This window comes from Peromyscus eremicus, chromosome 3, assembly GCF_949786415.1.
Source record: "Peromyscus eremicus chromosome 3, PerEre_H2_v1, whole genome shotgun sequence".
Taxonomy (NCBI): domain Eukaryota; kingdom Metazoa; phylum Chordata; class Mammalia; order Rodentia; family Cricetidae; genus Peromyscus; species Peromyscus eremicus.
This window is the reverse complement of record NC_081418.1, coordinates 97,489,686-97,508,907: the sequence shown is the minus strand read 5'-3', so window position 1 is coordinate 97,508,907 and position 19,222 is coordinate 97,489,686. Positions and strand designations below refer to the sequence as shown.

The 19,222-nt window shown below is 44.7% G+C and overlaps 1 protein-coding gene across 4 annotated transcripts in view; it reads left to right on the top strand.

Annotated features, from left to right (window-relative positions):
• The first annotated feature begins 17,436 nt into the window (after positions 1-17,436).
• Positions 17,437-19,222, top strand: part of Dysf (dysferlin) — a 201,702-nt gene continuing 199,916 nt past the window's right edge. For all 4 annotated transcript variants that reach the window (XM_059258091.1, XM_059258090.1, XM_059258087.1 and 1 more), the window contains exon 1: positions 17,437-17,686. In XM_059258091.1, coding sequence (XP_059114074.1) covers positions 17,596-17,686 — 91 coding nt within the window. In that variant the 5' untranslated portion in view covers positions 17,437-17,595. The remainder of the gene's footprint in view (positions 17,687-19,222) is intronic.

The following is a 19,222-nucleotide window of genomic DNA, read 5'->3' as shown; positions in this document are numbered from 1 at the left end:
AAATTTTTTAACCATTTCATAATTTAAAAACTTAGTTTCAAGGGTTGATTTGACCACATGTTTAAGAAGTGGTAACTTCTGCCAGGAGTGACTAACAGTAATCTGTCGTATGTACTGTCATCATAGTTATTAAGAATAGCAGTGGTCTCATCAACAAGTGAAATTCAAGTAGACGATATGGCCGGAGAAACCCAAGTATGTGAATATATGGATTGTCTAAGTCACTAGAGCAATAACTGTATACGAAGACTCTAAAGTCAGCTGTTTATTTTAGCTGACTGAAGGTAAAATTGGAAACAAATGTGAGCATACAATTACAAACAGGCATTGAAACCAAGAAGGCCTGTTGCAACCTTGGAAGAGTCCCTCATGTGGCGTTCCAGGACAGGTAAGGATAAGGAGTCCCTGGCATAATACATTCTCCTAGGGGACTTGCCAGTCACTCATTAGCAAGTTGACCCTATTTGGCTCTGGTCATACATCATGGAAGGTACAGTGCTCTGTGCTAATAGGAACATAACACTTCTTGGGTATAGATTTGCCTTTCCTGAACTTAGCACCACCATTTATGGACTTATCACCTAATTTTTTTTTTTTTTAAAGAAGATACTTTTTTTTGGTGTATGTGCGATGGACACAGACTATACACATTTTGCTATTTGTTTTCTGTTAGCCATTATCCCTGGGACAGTACTGAGAATTGACTTTCAGTTCATGATCTGTTGACTCCAGGGCTTTGGATCTGAGATGAGGGTGAACATCAGGGGAGAACCTGGTGGCCAAGGAAAGCTGCTCACTCCTGGTGGCAGGAAGCAGATGGGAGGAAGGTGCCAGGGAGAAGACACACAGTTCAAAGGTACTCTCCACAGTGCTTTCCTACAACTAGGTCTTACTTCCTGGAGTTTCTGCCAAAAAACTACTAACTATCTGGGGACTACATTTTCAAAATATGAGCCCAAAGGGACATTTCATACTCAAACATAATACTCCACTCCTGGTACCTGAAGGATCATGTTCATCCTAATTCAATATGCATTTAGTCCACTTTCAAGAGTCCTCCAAGACCTCATCTATTCCAATATGACTTAAAAGTTCATGTCCAATGTTGTCTCTGACAGATGGCAAATGGTTACTGGTGAGCTCCTATGAAAATCAAGTAGTTACATTCTTCTTTATACAGTGGCACAGGGAAAACATTCTCAGTCCAAGAGAGACGAGTAGATGAGTATCAAGGAAGGCTAAGTCCCAAACAAGACCAAAACTCAGCAAGCAAATATTAATTCTTGTAGCCACATGTCAGGAATTTGGAAGCATGGTGGCATGATGTGAGTACCAAAGAACTTGGCCAGTCCCACCCCCTTGTCCTTGCTGGTCACAATCCACACAGCCTGTGTGCTGGAGGTGGCTTGCTTGCTCCCTGTGGCCATAGAAGCTCTCTTATGCATGGCATTTCCACCTTCCTGCAGTCCCCATTGTTTCTCAGGTGTGACATTTTCTTGCACCTTGCTTGGGGAAACCCTACAGGGATTAAACAGCCCTGCTAACTGTTGCCTGCTTTGTTAGGCTATCCTTTGAAATCTGGGTGGAAGCCTCTATGATCCTGTAAATTCTTGGCATTCTGCATGCCTGTCAAGCCAGCTAGTTGAGCAATACCAAGGTCTCACCAATGTAGTTGGGCCTCCTCAGGTAGTGGCTACAGGGGCCTCTGAATTGCCTGGGTAGATTAATAAGGTAAAGTAAATTGTGTTTCAACTTCTACATTCTTGAGATTGAAATGAGTGGGGGCTCAGTACTCTGCCTTTTTTCCTTTAAATCCTTCTGCCTCATTCACTAGCTCAACTTCCTGAGGCTTAGTGACTGTGGGTGTGCACATCACAGTGCCCAGTTATTTATAGTCTTTAGTATCTTTTATTTTCCAAAGTCCTGACTTTTAGCTAAGGAGGGGGAAAAGTGTTCTCAGTTTGTTCCCCTCTTAACTTGAGATGCTTGCTAGGCCCTTCTGGTAGTGTATTTTCCTAAGTCAACCAGAGTCTTTGGTATATGGATTTTAGGAAGCTCTCTGGTCCCTCTGTGCCCAGAGGAACGGCATGACACTCAACCTTCTCCCTTCAACTACATCACTTCTTTCTGTGCCCTTATTCTGCATCTTAGCAGGGGACTAGTCAGCACCTGACTGTTTACGACTGGGATCTGAAACAGATTGCTGTATATTTGCTATGATTGGTACATATGGGGATGTTGTACCATCTTCCATCCTGTGGGATAATACCACTCTGGGGGAAAAGTTTATGTTTGTACCTTCATTGTCAACTTTGGCTCTCCCTCTTTTCCTTAGAAGCTTTCCTTCCCTGTATAATACTTGGGATTCCCGAGGAAAAAAAGAACTAACAGGATAAGGGAAGAAGAATTATTATAGAAGTTGGTTTGCACTATTATGGAGCCAAGATGTCCTACAATATGCTACCTCCAAACTGGAGAAGCAAGAAAGCTAACATCAAAATGCCTGGAGAAAAGGCTGCTGAAGGCTGAAGGAGAGGGTGGGTATGTAAGCTCCTGAAGAGAGTACATTGGACTTTCCCCTTTTTGTTCTATGTAGGTCTTTAACAGGATGAGGCCTGCCCACCCTGAAAAAGGTAGATCTTTGTCTACTTATCCAAGTACTTACCTTTCCTAGAACTAACCTCATAGACACTAAATAATGCTTACAAGCTAGCTAGGCATCCTTCAGCCTAATCTCACACACGTAACCATTTGTGTGCATGTGTCTGTGCAATTGATACATATAACCATTACAGTGTATGTATGAATGTAGGTGATTGTGTGTGTGTGTGTGTGTGTGTGTAGGTCCTTCATCCTATCTAGAGACATATCCTCTGGAATCAGTTCAAAAGGAGATCAGTACATGCATACTGACCCACTTAGTGCCTTAGTCCCAGAGCCATGCTGTTATTAATTATGCATGGGGGACCCTGAGGGTATCCCACATGTGCAGGGAAACATGCTGGCATGCTCAGCAGATGCAGTGTGTGCTGGTGGATGACCCATGCCATGTGGGCATGGCGGCTGGGCGCGGGTGGATATTCACAACTCAGACGCTGCATCCATGTGGAAATGGTTTATTATAATAAAAGATAAAGAGACAGAAAGGAGAGAGAGAAAGAGAGGTGTGTGCACCTCATGCTCATGGCAGGAAGGAAGAGAGCAAAAGAGAGAGAGAGGAAGGGGAGGGGTTTTCCTTTATGTCAGGATGCAGGGCAGCCCCAAGGGGCAGGATTTCAAGGTCAGAATATTAACATTCCTCCATTTTGATTACTATAAAAAGAGGTGAGTTATGGAAGCAAGTGGGGGAACAAGGGCACTAAATTCCTGGGACTGCTTCAAGCTGACAAAGGATGAAGTGAGGTGAGGGGAACCAGGAGTCATGCATGGCAGAAGATCTCAGGAACGTTCCTTGAGGGAGCTGAGGAGGCAGGTTGCAGCAGTGGTGTTCCAGGAGCTTGGTGGGAAATGGGATGCCAAATCAGGAGTATAGAAGCCATGGCATCTGCTGTTTCTCTGGAGGTCAGGTGGGAAGAGTGAACCTGCAAAATATGCTTGAAAAATAGGTGGGGTCAGAAATGGGCTTTGGAAATTGTTAGTTTTCATCAGACCAGATTTCTTGATACAGTAGCAGAACTTTCCCCAGGAGCCTGTAGGTATCTGTAAGACAACTGGAATGGATTTACATCATGGCAAAAGGTTAAAAATCTTAAGAACTGGGGCTGGAGAGATGGCTCAGAGGTTAAGAACACTGGCTGTTCTTCCAGAGGTCCCAAGTTCAATTCCCAGCACCCATATGGTGGTTCACAACCATCTGTAATGAGATCTGGCTCCCTCTTCTGGCCTGCAGGGATACATACAGACAGACCACTGTATACATAATAAATAAATAAATCTTTTTAAAAAATCTTAAGAACTGTTTGTTAAAACTTTGAACCTCTGGAGTTATATCTGAAACCAATTTACCCTATACCATGAAGTCTGGGGCTGTTAAACTGATACCCTAGTTATCAAACATCATCAGAACTGAGAAGGATAAATTTGAGAAGTGAGAAAGTTTTCCAGCTACCTAGGTGGCAATCCCAAGTCTCTCCATGGCCATTGGGTGTGTGTGTGCAGAAGCCCCAAAGGCAGCACTTGTTCAGCTGATAAGCCCAGAAGTTCTGACAGATTTTTTTCTGTGGAGTAGAAATTTGGGGAGACTGACCCACCTTGACTTTGCAGTATGGGGCAACCAGTCCTCTGTTGTTTCATTTATTTACAGTCTAGACAGGATCTCAGCTTTTCGCTCATGGTCAGCCTTGCCATGAGCTTCTGGGTGGAAGTTCTTCTGTGGCCATCCATCTTCTTGGAGGAGATACAGGATGCTGCCAGGAGTTGACATGTCTCTTTATCATAAAAAGCTTTTGTATTAAATGCCATATTCTCAGATCTCTACAGGTGTTTGAGGACTAGGGGAACAAAATCTGTTAGATATATTTATAACTTTGAGGGCATATATATGACTTAAATCTGAATATACAGGTTTCCCAGTTAGTTACAGCTTAATGAAGTTAGCAAGGACAGGGGGCTGATCTTTGAATACAGCCAGATTATAATCCTGAATGACTTATATAGAAATAATTATTTCTTAAGCTGTCTCCTGAGGAGGCAAAGAAGAGTGACAGGGAAAGATTCCAAGGCCAAATGGGAACAGGAGAAAAGGGGCTTGTGAGTCAGGTTATGGCCCAACTCTGAGAAAAGGACCCTCTGAGAAAAGGAAAGGACCCTCAGTAGACCAGAAACTCCATCCTGAATGATTTATATAGAAATAATATTTTTTTTTGGTGTTTTTTTTTTTTTTTTGGTTTTTCAAGACAGGGTTTCTCTGTGTAGCTTTGCGCCTTTCCTGGGACTCACTTGGTAGCCCAGGCTGGCCTCGAACTCACAGAGATCCACCTGGCTCTGCCTCCCAAGTGCTGGGATTAAAGGCGTGCGCCACCACCGCCCGGCTAGAAATAATAATTTCTTAAGGTTATATAATACCTCTTCTTTTCTGCATAAAGAAGGTCAAGTGTCTTGTCTTATTGCAGAACCATTTTAAATTAAAAAATATCAATTGACAATATTGAGTCTAGTTTCCTGGTATGTCAGTGGGCATTAGATAGCCTATTTATCCCCTATGTCAGGGTTTCCATCCTTAACCTAGCCCTCTAGCCTGTCCTGGGAACAGGAAGCACAGGAGGACATGTTCTCCAGAGCTGCTTCAAGCTGAAACAAGCCACAGGTGGTCAGAACTCTGGCTAGTCAAAGGTGAGGAGGGAACCCAGGCATGTGGTCATCTGACCTGGCTGTAGAGGCAGGAAACAATTATGTTTGGCTGGGCTAGTCCACATCACACAGACAAGAATCTCTGCTGACATCAGTAGCAGGGAAAGCATTTCAGGTTGTGGTCCACAACTGTTGCTTCAATATTTCTGCCAGCCTGATGAAATATAGACTAGAGATGACAGTTAAAATTTATGAATTTATTTGGAACCTTTTGGCCCTTGGTCTTAGTGATTGGGAAAGAAAGACCAGGAGGGAGAGAAATACCATCCTCAGGAATAGGCAGGTGAGGAAAAAGAAAAGTTTTGGATAAATTGGTATCATCAATCAGTTCTGAAATCCATATCATAGAAGAGAAGACAATGGGTATCTGCAAACAGCAGAAATAGACTCATACCCTTGAGTTCTAGCAGAATTACAGATTTGTGTTAAAAAGTATGTATAACTGGTATTTATATCCTGAATCATTTATCAAGAGACCTAGTACATGACATTTTAAAAAGATTTAAAGTCTCTTAAGCATTACTGTTGCCACATTATCCCAGTATAGGAGCATGCTGCCCTGAGTAAAGATGGTGGTAAGGTCACCTGACCTGCCTGTTTTGACCTTATTTAAGATGGCACCTTGATCATGTGATTGCTCTTATTTAAGATGACATTGCCTGACCACATGATTGTCCCTATTAAATATGACACCTGACCATGTGTTCATGTGTTTTTTTTCCAAAATAAACTGAGCAGATAAGGAACAGATAAATTGAAGCATTTAAGTCAGTCAGAAAGAAATATAGATAGCCATATTAATCATACATTTCCATTTGCACATAGGAAGGAACAGATAAATTGAAGCATTTAAGTCAGTCAGAAAGAAATATAGACAGCCATATTAATCATACATTTCCATTTGCACATAGGAAATAGACTTTGTGGAAAAAAGATGGAGAAAAGTTTTTCTGGAAAGCTTTTATGGTTAATGAATTGGAGCTCGGAGAAATGGAGTAGCAGTACAGCTGGGCAGGAGAGAGGGACCCCTCGGGCTGCAGCATGGTGACGTCAACCGCAGAGGAATGAACCCAAGCTATGGGTCGGTTGCAGTGGTGGGGGTAGGGGGCCATAGGTGCATTTTTCCACAATGAGGTATAAGGTCCAGTGGACTGACCTTCGGTGTCCTAGAGGGTCAGTGAGGGCCAACGATAATGGCGCAAGATAGTCAATGGATTATCATCACAAAGGCTGTGGGCCATGGAATTGAGAGGGCACAGGCTATCACATAGGGACGGGGGCGGGGGGGCTGAAGGGCTATGAGCCCAAAAGACATGTGGTACCAGTGAGCAAAATGAGATGAATCTGACCTCCAGCGTCCCACAGAGTCAGCAAGGACTAATGAATGGCACAAGATAGCCAATGGACCATCGTAACAAAGGCTATGGGTTGTGGAATTGAGCAGGCACGAGCCATCTCCATATGCTGTTGCATAGGGATGGGGGCTGAGGAGCTTAGAGCCCGAAAGACATGTGGTACCAGCCAGTGAAACGAGATGAATCCTCACTTGTGGGAAAATGGCCAGAAGGGAAGGGAGGAATCTTACCAATCTGGTAGGATGAAGAGTCCCTGGCGGTGCTCCAGCCTGAAAAATGGCAGGTGGTACAGGATCCCAGCGCTCCTCAGACTGCTGGTGGGCAAGAGAAAGCAGTGGGATTGATGTTGGGCACTAATATTATGAATTATTGTGTGGGGAGGGGGGACTCCTGAAGGTATCCCACACATGAAGGGAAACATGCTGGGCAGATGCGGCGGTGGGCTGGGCAGGTGCATGCCATGCGGGCATGGCGGCGGTGGCAGTGAGGCCAGTAATCCACAACCCAGTGAATTACTATTTATTCATTATAATAAACCCGTGGAGAGTTTATTATAATAGAGAAATACAGGAAAGAGAGAGACAGAAAGAGGAGAAGGAGAAGGAGAGAGGTCAAGGAGAGAGAAAAAGCAGAAGAGAAGGAGAAAGAGGAAGGGGAGGAGTTTTTCCTTAGAATGAGGCTTTTACATCAGGACGCAGGTCAGCACCAAGGAGGTGGGATTTCAAGGGGCCGGTCAGAATATTAACAAATGCCCTCACAGCTCAACAGAGAACCTGCTCTCTACTTGGTAAGGGGTCATGAGGCCTTTCAGGAAATTTCAGAACAAAGAGGCTCTTGCCACACTCAATTCTGAACGCATTCGTTTCCACTGTACCTGCTGTGGTCAGTAAACAAGACAAATAAAAACAAACCAAAAACAAAAGCAAAGCTGGAAGGAAACAAATAAAAAGCTCGTCTAGGCGGGAGAAGAGAACTATCACTCCTTTCGGATGAGCCTAGAGCAGTGCTTTACAACCTGTTCTCACTAACGTCACACAGCTGCAGTTACCTTACCGATGGCTACATTAAAACTCAGAGAAACAAGCTCTTAGCAGTGATCCCTTGTTGACAGGTCTGGTGTGATGACAATGAATATCCTCCTCTCTTCCCCCAGTATGTCTGGACTACAAGATTCTTATTCCAGACCAGAGCATGAGCCTTGAAGACTTGAATTCATAGGAGTGAAAATGAATGTGTTCAGAATTGAGTGTGGCAAGATCCTCTCTGTTCTGAAATTTCCTGAAAGGCCTCATGACCCCTTACCAAGTAGAGAGCAGGTTCTCTGTTGAACTGTGAGAGCATGTCTTCATTGTCAGCCTATCTGGATTTTAAATCATCTAGGAGGCACACCTCTAGACCTGTCTATGAGGGCATTTCTAAAGAAGCATAACTGAGGAAGAAAGACTCACCCTGAATGTGGGCTGCAGCATTCCATGGACTCGCGTCCAGGACTGAAGAGGGAGAAAGCTGGTGAGCACTAGTATTCACCTCCTGCAGATTCCCATCTGCAAGTGCAATGTGGCCAGGTGCCTCATGTCTCTACCATCCAAAATAAGTTGTCTTAGTGACTATTCTATTGCTATGATAAAACACCATGAACAAGACAACTTATAAAAGAAAGCATATGGGAGTTGGGGATTTAGCTCAGTGGTAGAGCACTTGCCTAGCAAGCACAAGGCCTGGGTTCAGTCCTCAGCTCTGGAAAATTAAAAATAAAATAAAATAAAATAAAAAAGAAAGCATATGATTTCAGAAAGCTGGAGTTCATGGTGGTGGAGTGAAGGAATAGCTGAGAAATCATACCTTGATCCACAACCATGAAACAGAGAGAGTGCACTAGGAATCCTATGAATCTTTTGAAACTTCAAAGCCTACCCCCAGTGACACACCTCCAATAAGGCCACACCTTCTAATCCTTCCCAAATGGTTCCACCAACAGGGGACCAAGCATACAAATAGATGATCCTATGGTGGGCATTCTCATTCAGTTACTTTTGTTGGGTGTTTTGTTACATAATGAGAAAACTATCATAGACCTAACCATAAAGAAATTCTTTGGGGCTAAAGAGATGGCTGAGCAGGGAAAGGCATATATTGTGCAAGCCTGGTGACCTGAGTTCAATCCCCAGAACTCAGGTAAAGGTGAAAGGGGAGAACCGACTCCACAGATTTGTCCTCTAGTCTCTGGCTTCCACATATGCACTATGGTATGCACCTACCTGCCCCACCCCCCACATACACTAAGATTAAATTTTAAATAAAAATTTACAATATTCTTCCATCTACTTTTCTAGAAGGTTGTAAGACTTTCATTTCAGAAAGAGCTACAGGAAGGAATGGAATGTTGTACAGAACAGATGAGAGGAATCTGAGTGGATAGGCCTTGCAGGGTGTTACCACACAGTCTCTCAGAACTAGATTATCTTCTTGCTGTATGTAGTGGTTAATCTTGCCAACTTGATTGGATTGGCATGTACCTAGAAAAATAAATCATATGTGTGGGTGATTGAAGTCCAGGGAAGATTAACTGAAGAGCCCAAGACCTGCCCTATAAGTGGACAGCACCATCTCACAGGCTGAGGACCAAATGTGAGTTGCTCTGTTGTGGTGCACCGTCCGGGACATCATGATGGACTAACCTCTGAAAGTGTGAGCTAAACCCTTCTGAAAGAATTGACTCATGAGTTGTTCTCTGACCTCCGCATGAGTGCCATGGCATTCATACCCAAATACCCACAACAAATAGATGTAATTTAAAAATAAATCTACCCTTACAATCTTTTTAAATTATGTGCATGTCTGTGTACCACATCTGTGTTTGATGCCTGCAGAGGTTAAGGGAGTATTGGATTCCCTGGAACTGGAGTTTTTGACAGTTGTGAGCTGCCTTGTGAGTGCTGGAAATCAAACCTAGATCCTCTATAAGAACAAATGTTCTTAACTGCTGAGCCATCTCCCCAGCCTGATCCACCTTTGCCTAAATTTCTTGTATAAGGTATTTCATCAGAGCAGTGAGACATCTACACTGTCTAGTCACATCTATACACCACCGTCAATGCATCATTGAACATTAAAATAACCTGGGATCGAACCTGAGTTCAGTTCCTAGACCTTGGTCTTCACTCTGAAGTCTCCCATGTCATCCAGCTATGATCAAATACATTTGTTATGCTCTTCTCTTGTTAACCTATCCTTTGGAATCAGGGTGTCTGCTATGACCCTTTGTGATGGGTAAGAAGGAGACCACCTCCACTTCTTGCCTCTACACCAGGTTATGGGTAGGAGGTAAAATTATTCAGTGCACTCTCTGTAGTCATATGCGGAAACCTGATTGATAGTCTTCCATGTCCTGGATAAAGAATAAACCTCAATCCACAAAAATCCTGATCATACAGACACACACGCCTCTTTATCTGGGGAGTTTTGTGAGCTCCATCAGCATTCTTAGCTCCATACTCTCCACTCCCTCCACTTTTGCCTTATTCTAATGACTCTGAAGGAAAGAAAATAGAAATACTGAACACCAATGTGCTTAGAACATCTTGACTTTCATAGCCAAAGGGCATTAAAAAATAGAGCCGTGTTTTTTTAAAGACTTATTTATGTATATGAGTACTCTATTTTCATATATGCCTACATGACAGAAGAGGGTATCAGAGCCTATTATAGATGATTGTGAGTCACTGTGTGGGTGCTGGAAATTGAACTCAGGACTTCTGGAACAGTAGCTAGTCCTCTTACCCACTGAGCCATCTCTCCAGCCCCTAGAGCCACATTTTTATACTAAGCAAAATGTGCAAGGACTCACCACAAAAACACACTGTTGTTGAGATTGCTGGCTGTAGCTATGGCAACCAAGCTTGGGAATTGAAAGCAAGAGGTTGAAAGGCCTCAGCTTAGGAAATGGATGGGCCTCAGACAACAGGATCACAGCTGTGATCTCCAACCCCCATCAGGAAAAGGCTAACCATTTGCTGTCACGTAGCTTCCACTGCTGACTTCCTAAAGTTCCTCAAGGAATCGAATTCAAATCTTAGGACAGAGATAGGGAAGGCCTGGATCTGAAGCTTCTAGAAGTGAAGCAGAAGTTTCCATTCATGAGGGTTTTGGAAAGGGTGTTGATGAAGGTCAGGGTGAAAGTGAGAGCTGGAAATGGCAAATAACTACCTCAAGGACCACCCCTTCTCACATGAGCAAGGAGGAGTAAAAAGTGGAACCCAGGGGTAGTGACTAGGAGAATCTTAAGTGTGTGTAAGTATGGAGGCCAGAGAACAACCTGGGTTGTTTCTTAGGTGGTATCTGCCTTGTTTTCTGAGACCAGGTCTCTCATTACCTGGAAACTTGCCTAATTGGCTAGGCTGACTAGTCAGCAAGCCTGGGGATCCAACTATCTCTACCGTCCCAGCACTGGAATTATAAGGAAGTGCCACCACATCTGGCTTTTTTAATGTGGGTTCCTGGGGGCGGGGGGTGCAAGTCAATTCCTTATGCTTATACTGAAAGCAATTGAGTTATCAGTCCAACCCCATGAAGGTCTTACAGCAACTCTGATTGTCCTCATCTCACAGCCTACTAACTTATTTTTCACTAACTGAGGAGCTTTGTCCACTTTGTTTTACAGGTGACTCCTATGGGCCATATACCCATCTCTTGTCCCAATTCCATATTCATGAAATGGACCATCTTCTTTGTTCAGCTTGAGTGGTTTCAGAGAAAGTGGGTTTTAAGAGAGAAAACATTAAGCATGCCCAATACACTGAGGAATAAAGTTGGTCTGAGCAGAAAGTTTGAATAATGCCTGCTGTATAAATAAAGTAGAGAAGTCAATGATGTTTAATAATTCTTTTCAAATTGCTTTAGCCACGCTGTGATGGTTTGAATGAAAATGGACCCCATAGGGCCATATATTTGAATGCTTGCTTCCTCAGTTGGTGGAACTGTTAGGGCAAGATTAGGAGAGGTGGCCTTGTGGAACAGGTATGCTGTTGTGAGTAGGCTTTGCTGTTTCAAATGCTCACACCATTTCCAGTTAGCTCTCTCTGCCTCCTGCCCATGGATCAAGATGGGTTCAGCTATTGCTCCAGCACCATGCCTGCCTGCTCCCTACTGTGATTGTCACGGACTTACCCACTGAAACTGTGAGCCCCAAATAAACTCTTTCTTATATAAATTGCCTTGGTCATGGTGCTTTGTCACAGCAGTAGCAAAGGAAGACACACCGTATTTGAGGCAGCTAGCTGAGTGTCTCTTAGATCCAGTTTTAGCTCCTCCATCATATCAGTTCATGTTACATTGAGCATCTGCATAGAGTCAAACTGTACTTCTTTAAAAATAGACCACAGGGGCCAACAAAATGGCTCTTAGAGCAAAAGTGCTTTTCACCAAGCTTGATGACCTGTGAGTCCATATGGTAGAGGCAAAGAACTGACTCCTGCAAGCTGTCCTCTCATCTCCACACATGTGCTATGACACATATGTACACACACACTATGAATGTTAAATCATTTAAAAGAAGTAAAAACAAAAATAATGTGAGCTCCCTCTTCATTGTAAATGTTTCTTGCCTTTCTTCCCAATGTATGGTTTATACCACTTGGTGCCTTTCTGGATTTGCTACTTTTCTTGTCACTGTGACCAAATGCCTGAAAAGAAGCAACTCAAGGGAGGAGACATGTAGTGATACATTGTGTACCACAATAAACTTGCTTGAGGATCAGAGGACAGAGCCAGCCACTAGATTAGACACAGACACCAGGCATTGGCAGCACACACCTTTAATCCTATCACTAGGGATCTCTGTGAGTTCAAGGCCACAGTGGACTACACAAGATTGATACAGTATAGGAGAGAAACAGAGCCAGGCAGTGATGGCACACACCTTTAACCCCAGACTTGAGATCTCATGCCTTTGCTTGGGAAGCACACATGCCTTTAATCCTAGGAAGTAATATGGCAGGGAAGAGAAAGGTCTATAAGGCATGAGGAAACAGAAACTCATTCTCTTTAGGCTGAGGATTTCGTAGAGGGAAGAACTAGCGGCTGGCTGTTCTGCTTCTCTGATCTTTCAGCTTTCACCTTGATATCTGGTTCTAGGGGTTCATTATTATTATTATTATTATTATTATTATTATTATTATTATTATTATTATTAAAAGACCATCAAGATTCAAAGAACAGAGACATCTGATTTTGGCTCATGGTTTCAGGAAAATAGCCCATCACGACAGGGAAGGCATGATGGTCAGTGGATCCATGGTGTGGGAATTTGTGGCAGAATTTCTGTCACATATGGGTTGATCAGAAAAAAGAGAAATTTCTAGAAGAAGAGCCAGGTTATCACCCCCTTGCCTGCCTTCTAGTGACTCACTTATTCTAGCTAGGCCCCATCTCCTAAAGGTTCTAAAACCTCCCAAAATAGTGCTACCATCTTGGGACAAATGTGCAAACACACAAGCCTCTGGAGAGACATTTTATACATGGACCACAATAACTTCCATAAAACCTGAATGTGGCGAATGCCTGCTACATGGGAAGAAGACATTTATAACCACTGGTTGATGAGTGGAGGGAATAAATTGATCAATCAATGGGTCAGATACTTTAGCCAACTCTAAGTTGTTTTGTTCAGCAACATAGGATGATCAAATTCTGAAGTAATGGACTTAGTTTCTTTGCCTATTCCAAAGAACTTCCCTCTGGTGGCACACTCCTTTAATCTCAGCACTCGGGAGGGAGAGGCAGGCAGATCTCTATGAGTTTGAGATCAGACTGGTCTATAGAGTGAGTTCCAGGACAGCCAAGGTTACACAGAGAAACTCTGTCTCAAAAAGCCAAAAACAAAAAACAAAAAAGAGAGAGAAAAGAAAAAGAAAAACAAAACAAAGCAAACAGAAAACCTTTGCTCTCTTTCCCTCTACTTTATTCTACTGCACTTGTGTGTTTTTACAGTCTTAATCTGATTCCTCATTATCTTTCACTTGGCACTCTGCTACAGTTTCTGATTCTTCCTGTCTTGTGCACATCCTTCTTTAAAAAGTTAGATGGCGTGCTTTTGAGAAGTAAATGGGATCCTGACACTTGGCAACATCCCCCAAGCCCTGCAGATCTCCTGCCTTGCCCCCTCCTCCACCCCTTCATTTATAACCCATTACTTTGTTCTCTCTCCCATCCCTTCCAGGCCTTAATGAAGAACTTTTCCTCTCTTCTTCCTGAAGAGCTCTCTTCCTCTGCTCTCACCTCAGTCTTGTACTGCAAACTTCTATTTACCTTTCAGATTTGGTCTATAAGCCTTCACTATGCAGAGACTTCCCAGGGTTCCCTGTGTCTGCCTTCACTCTCCCCCATCTTTTGTCTTTAACTGCACTTGCTGGTTTGAACTGGTATATGACTGACTTAATCATCCAAAAAAAGTCAGATTTCTTCACTGAAGTAGAAGCTCCTTGAGGCCAGAGGCTGTACAGATTTGGTATGTCTGTGACAATGACTAGCAGTGACTTGGTGGCTTAAATGATAGAAATTTGTGGCCCATTGTGCTAGAGACTAGAAGCCCAAGATGAAGTGTTGAGGGGCAATGTGGTTTCTAAAGCTGCTCTCTTTGGCTTGCAGTTGGCTGTCTTCTTGCAGTCTTGTCTTCACGTGCCCCCCTCCCCCATGCACACATCTCTAGTTTATCTTTGTGCCCAAGTTTACTTTCAGAAGGTCATCATTCGGGTGCTGGAGAGATGGCTCAGTGGTTAAAAGCACTTACTACTCTTCCAGAGGACCAGAGTTTGGCTCCCAGGACCCACATCAGGGATACACAGCCTCCTGTATTTCCAGCTTCAGGAAATCTGATACCCTCTTATGGCCTCCTTGGGCACCTAAATACATGTGCATATCACACACACACACACACACACACACACACACACAATTTTAAGATTAAAAGCAAATCTTTAAAAAAATGACACTAGTCAGACTAGATTAGAGATTATAACAATGGACTCATTTTGACTCAATCACTTTACTAAAGAGCCTGTCTCCAAACTGTCATATTTAAAGGTATGGGGGTTAGTGGGCTGGAGATGTAGCTCATTAGGTAAAGTGCTAGCCTAGCATATGCAGAACCCTGAGTTTGGTTTCCAGTGTCACATTAAACTGGGCATAATAACTCACATCTGTAATCTCAGCATTTGGGAAATAAAGGTAGGAAGATCAGACGTTCAAGACCATCCTTGGTTACATGACCAATTTGAGGCCACCTAGAAATACATGAGACCCTGTCTCAAAAACAAAGTACTAAGGGCTAAGTTTTCAAGATATAAATTCTTGAGGAGGAATGCAGTTGGACTCATAACAGGGACTATATCACTTGTGCTCATATCCCCATCATCCAGCATAGTGCTGGTCTTGAGATTTGGTTTACACCCCTTATATAAATGATTGCATTCCAAACCCTCACTTTGCTCTTCTCCACCATCACGCACTGTGTTCCAGGCAAAGAAAATCAGAAGGCACACATCACAGCAGAAGGACCCTCTGTGGCCACAAGAAGTGTTTGCTGTCACAATCAAGTCACAATTGCTTTCTTAGGACTTCCATATGGGGCCAAAGCAGCCATCTATAACTTGCTGGCTTTTTTGCCACACTTATGGGCTGCTGGGGGAGGTCCTTCTGGCATCTGATGGCTCACCAAACTGGGCCTCTTCAGAAGATAAGGCACAGATGGGTTGGTGGGAGGATGGATCTGCTCAGGTTTGGAATGCAGTTTAGCAATGAGTACTAGAAGCAAAGAAGAAGAAGAAGAAGAAGAAGAAGAAGAAGAAGAAGAAGAAGAAGAAGAAGAAGAAGAAAGGAAAAAAGAAAGAAAGAAAGGAAGGAAGAAAGAAGAAAGAAAGAAAGAAAGAAAGAAAGAAAGAAAGAAAGAAAGAAAGAATCTTGTAACCTTATAATCTCACAGCTAGTAATTCAATCTGAGGACGGACCTGGCAGAGGAGAGCTCAAGATAAGCTTATAGCCTAACGTTAAATTGTTTCTTTTTTCTTCTTTCCTCTTTTCTTTTTCTTCTTTTTCCCTTCTTTCCTTCCTCCTTCCCTCCCTTCCTTCCCTCATTCTTATCTTTTTTTAAGATAGGGTCTCACTCTGTAGCCCTGGCTGGTCTGGGAGTCATAAAGATCTACTGCTTTTGTTTCCCAGGTGCTGGGATTAAAGGTGTAGGGCTACCGTGCCCCAGCCTCACTCCTAATTTCTTTAGAAAAAATATGTAAATTCTCATTATTATAATAGCAAGTATCTGGGGAGAGTGCCCAGTAGGTAACAAGAAGAGGAAGCTTTGTGAGTCCAGTGCATTGAAGTTACTGCAGTTGTGTAGCCATTGAAAGGATTGCTTTATATGTATATTTGTGTGTGTGTGTACATGTTTGTGTGTGTGTGCATGTGTGTGTGTGCGTATGCGTGCGTGTGCGTGCGTGTGCGTGCGTGCGTGTGCGTGTGTGCGTGTGCGTGCGTGTGCGTGTGTGTGTGCGCGCGTGTGCGTGCGTGTGCGTGTGTGTGTGCGTGCGTGTGCGTGCGCGTGCGTGTGCGTGTGCGTGTGTGTGTGTGTGTGTGTGTGTGTGTGTGTGTGTGTGTGTGTTGACTGATGCCTGTGGAGGTCAGGGAACAACTGACTGAGCCTGTCTTTCCTTCCACCATGTGGGTTCCAGAAATTGAACTCAGGCTTGGTAGCAGGTACATTTACCTGATGAGCTATCTCATTGGCCTTAAAAAGGCTGTTAATACAAAAATTGTTATTTCATTTTATGTGTAGGAGTGTTTTGCCAGCATGTGTGTGTGTGCGCATCATGGATATGCACTGCTAGAAGATACCCATAAAAGGGCATCAGATTCCCCCAAACTGGAGTTAAAGACAGTTGGGGTGTGTCATATGGTTGCTGGGAATCAAACCCAAGTCCTCTTAGAAGAGCACCAAGTGCTCTTAACAGCTTAGCTATTATCTCATCTTTCCAACACTGTTTAGGAAGAATTTTTAATGATACAAGAGAAAAGTTACATGAAGCGGTAGGACACAGCACAGATCCTCTGACTCAGGTAATCAACGCAAATTGTCGCTTACACGCGTTTATAAGTTCAGAGGGAAGCCCAGATTGATAAATATCCTAATCTTGTTTTAATAGTTTTGTTGTTGTTTTAAAGAACCAGAGATGTCTTCCTTTGTGTGCTTTTTGTTAAAGCGTGTGTTACTTGTATAGCCAGGAAAGCAGGCAAAGTTCTGAAAGCCGCTGTGCTGTCCACCAATTAAATTCTGACTCCCAGGGAAAAGTGCCTGCGGTGCGCCTGCTCCCAGCTCTACGCCCTGGACCTCTCCTCCCGTTCTCCCGTTCTCCGGGACTGACTGGCCTCTAAGGAGCGTTAAAGTCCCCGTGGCCACTTCAAGCGTCGCCAAGCACAGCGCAGCTCTCGGCCGGAGGTGGAAGGTCAGGGGAGGGGCCGAGCTTTCTTCTGTCCCTGAACGAGATCTGGGCTGCGCTGGGCTCCTGAAGCCCTTGTTCTTTCTCGGGCCACCGCGGCCGCCGCCCAGCCCGTTGCTCCAGGGACTGGTGCAAAGTGCCGTGTCATTGGGAAAGCTGGTGGCTGGGGCATTGAATTCCATGAAGCTGGAGTAGGACTGCGGGGGTGGGAAATGAACAGGAGCCCCTGTTCTCGCAATACACTCTGACTAGCCGGGTGAGGAAGTCGGAGGCGGGGTCCTAGCCTAGCCCACTTGGGCGGGCTGGACTAGCCTGTTCCTCTTCAGGACAACACCTGGGAGCCGGCAGCCAGCCGTCCAAGTCGGTCGGACTCTCCGCCTGTGCCTTGGCTCTGCCCCTCCTGTTTCATGATGCTGCGAGTCTTCATCCTCTTCGCGGAGAATGTCCACACCCCGGACTCCGACATCAGCGACGCCTACTGCTCCGCTGTGTTTGCAGGTAGGAACGCCAGAGACACAGCCAGGGAACCTGGCAGGACTGGAGTAGGATCCTGGGGCGAGATCGACATGCGCCTGCCTGGAAGCCAGGAAAAAGACTGCCTAGCTCTATCAGGCTGATGCTGGATATTGAAAAGATACAGAGGGGAGGGGTGGGGCGACTCGGGAAACTGAGGCTGTGAGATAGAAGTGGCCTGACTGTGTTTCAGCTGAGCCAGGGGTGGCATTTGGTAGACCAGGTGGACGGGGCCACTAACCCTCTTCTCTGGATTCCTTAAAATATCTCTTTCCACTATTGGCTTCACTGTCTAGCAGGGCTCTGCTCTTCTCCCCGAAGGCCTGGGCCTTGACCTATTTATAACTAGCTCTTCCCTGGGCCTTTGTGCACTATCAGAAGCTAGACTAGCAGGCTGGCTGCCACTGGAGGCAGAAGCAAAGCCACGCCTCCAGGAATCCTAGTTTCTCTCTCTCTCTCTTTCTCTCTCTCTCTCTCTCTCTCTCTCTCTCTCTCTCACACACACACACACACACACACACACAGAGAGAGAGAGAGAGAGAGAGAGAGAGAGAGAGAGAGAGAGAGAGAGAGAGAGAGAGAGAGAGAAGGGATGGGGGAAGTTTAGCTGTCACCGTTACCAATCTTTAGGACTTTCTCTTCCTCGCTCTCAACAGAATGGCACCTGCTGGGGTAGCATGTAGGCTTCATTAGGCTGGGGTCCCCTAATGCCCGGCAGCCTGCTCCTCTCTAGTCCAGGGACTTTCCACATCAAGCTTTGGCAGAGATGTGCTTGAGATTTTCCTTCAGGATGTGAAGGCTGGTCCTGTCTGCTTTTCCAGGACCAGACCAGGGCTGAGGTCTTCAGAGTTTGTCTTCCAGCCCTGAGACTCAAGGATCAGGAGCGGACCACTTTCACTGTTCACCCTAAAGGTTCTCTTCTCAATCCTCCTTCCCCGCCAGTCCTCTTTTCCCTGTATCCCTGGACCAGAAGATCAGAGCATCAGTCAGTCCCTGGCCATCCAGTGGATATTCCCTTTCAGTATCACTAGTCATTAAGTATGAACACGTGCTCCCAGATGTGTGCACATCCTGGAGTCCATGGGACATCTGGGATGCCCACAAAGAACGGTTCCTCTCAGAAGGCAGGCTTGATACAAGTATGGCACATGCAGATGTGTTGGGAGCACCTAGTGCTGAGTTGTATTTGGTGCATCTTTGGACAGAGACCCAGGATGGGCAGCCTGGAAAGCAGCCTGCACTAAGAGAAGGAACTGAAGAACTTAAGAGAACATTCCATATGTGCCCCACCCCCAGGCTTTGACTTTGTCTTCCCATAGAAGCCTTTGAAAATGAACTGTATCAATGTGTTTCCAGCAGACAGGACAAGGACATCTTCTCACGTGGTTGGGATGGAGACTTTGTGTTGCCTCCCTGTATCCTCAGCTCGGAGCAGACCAGCCAATGGCCTGGTTTAGGTGCCTGGCTGAGGGCTCTGGACTCCATGTGGTTTACTTCTAGAGCAGTGGTTCTCAACCTGTG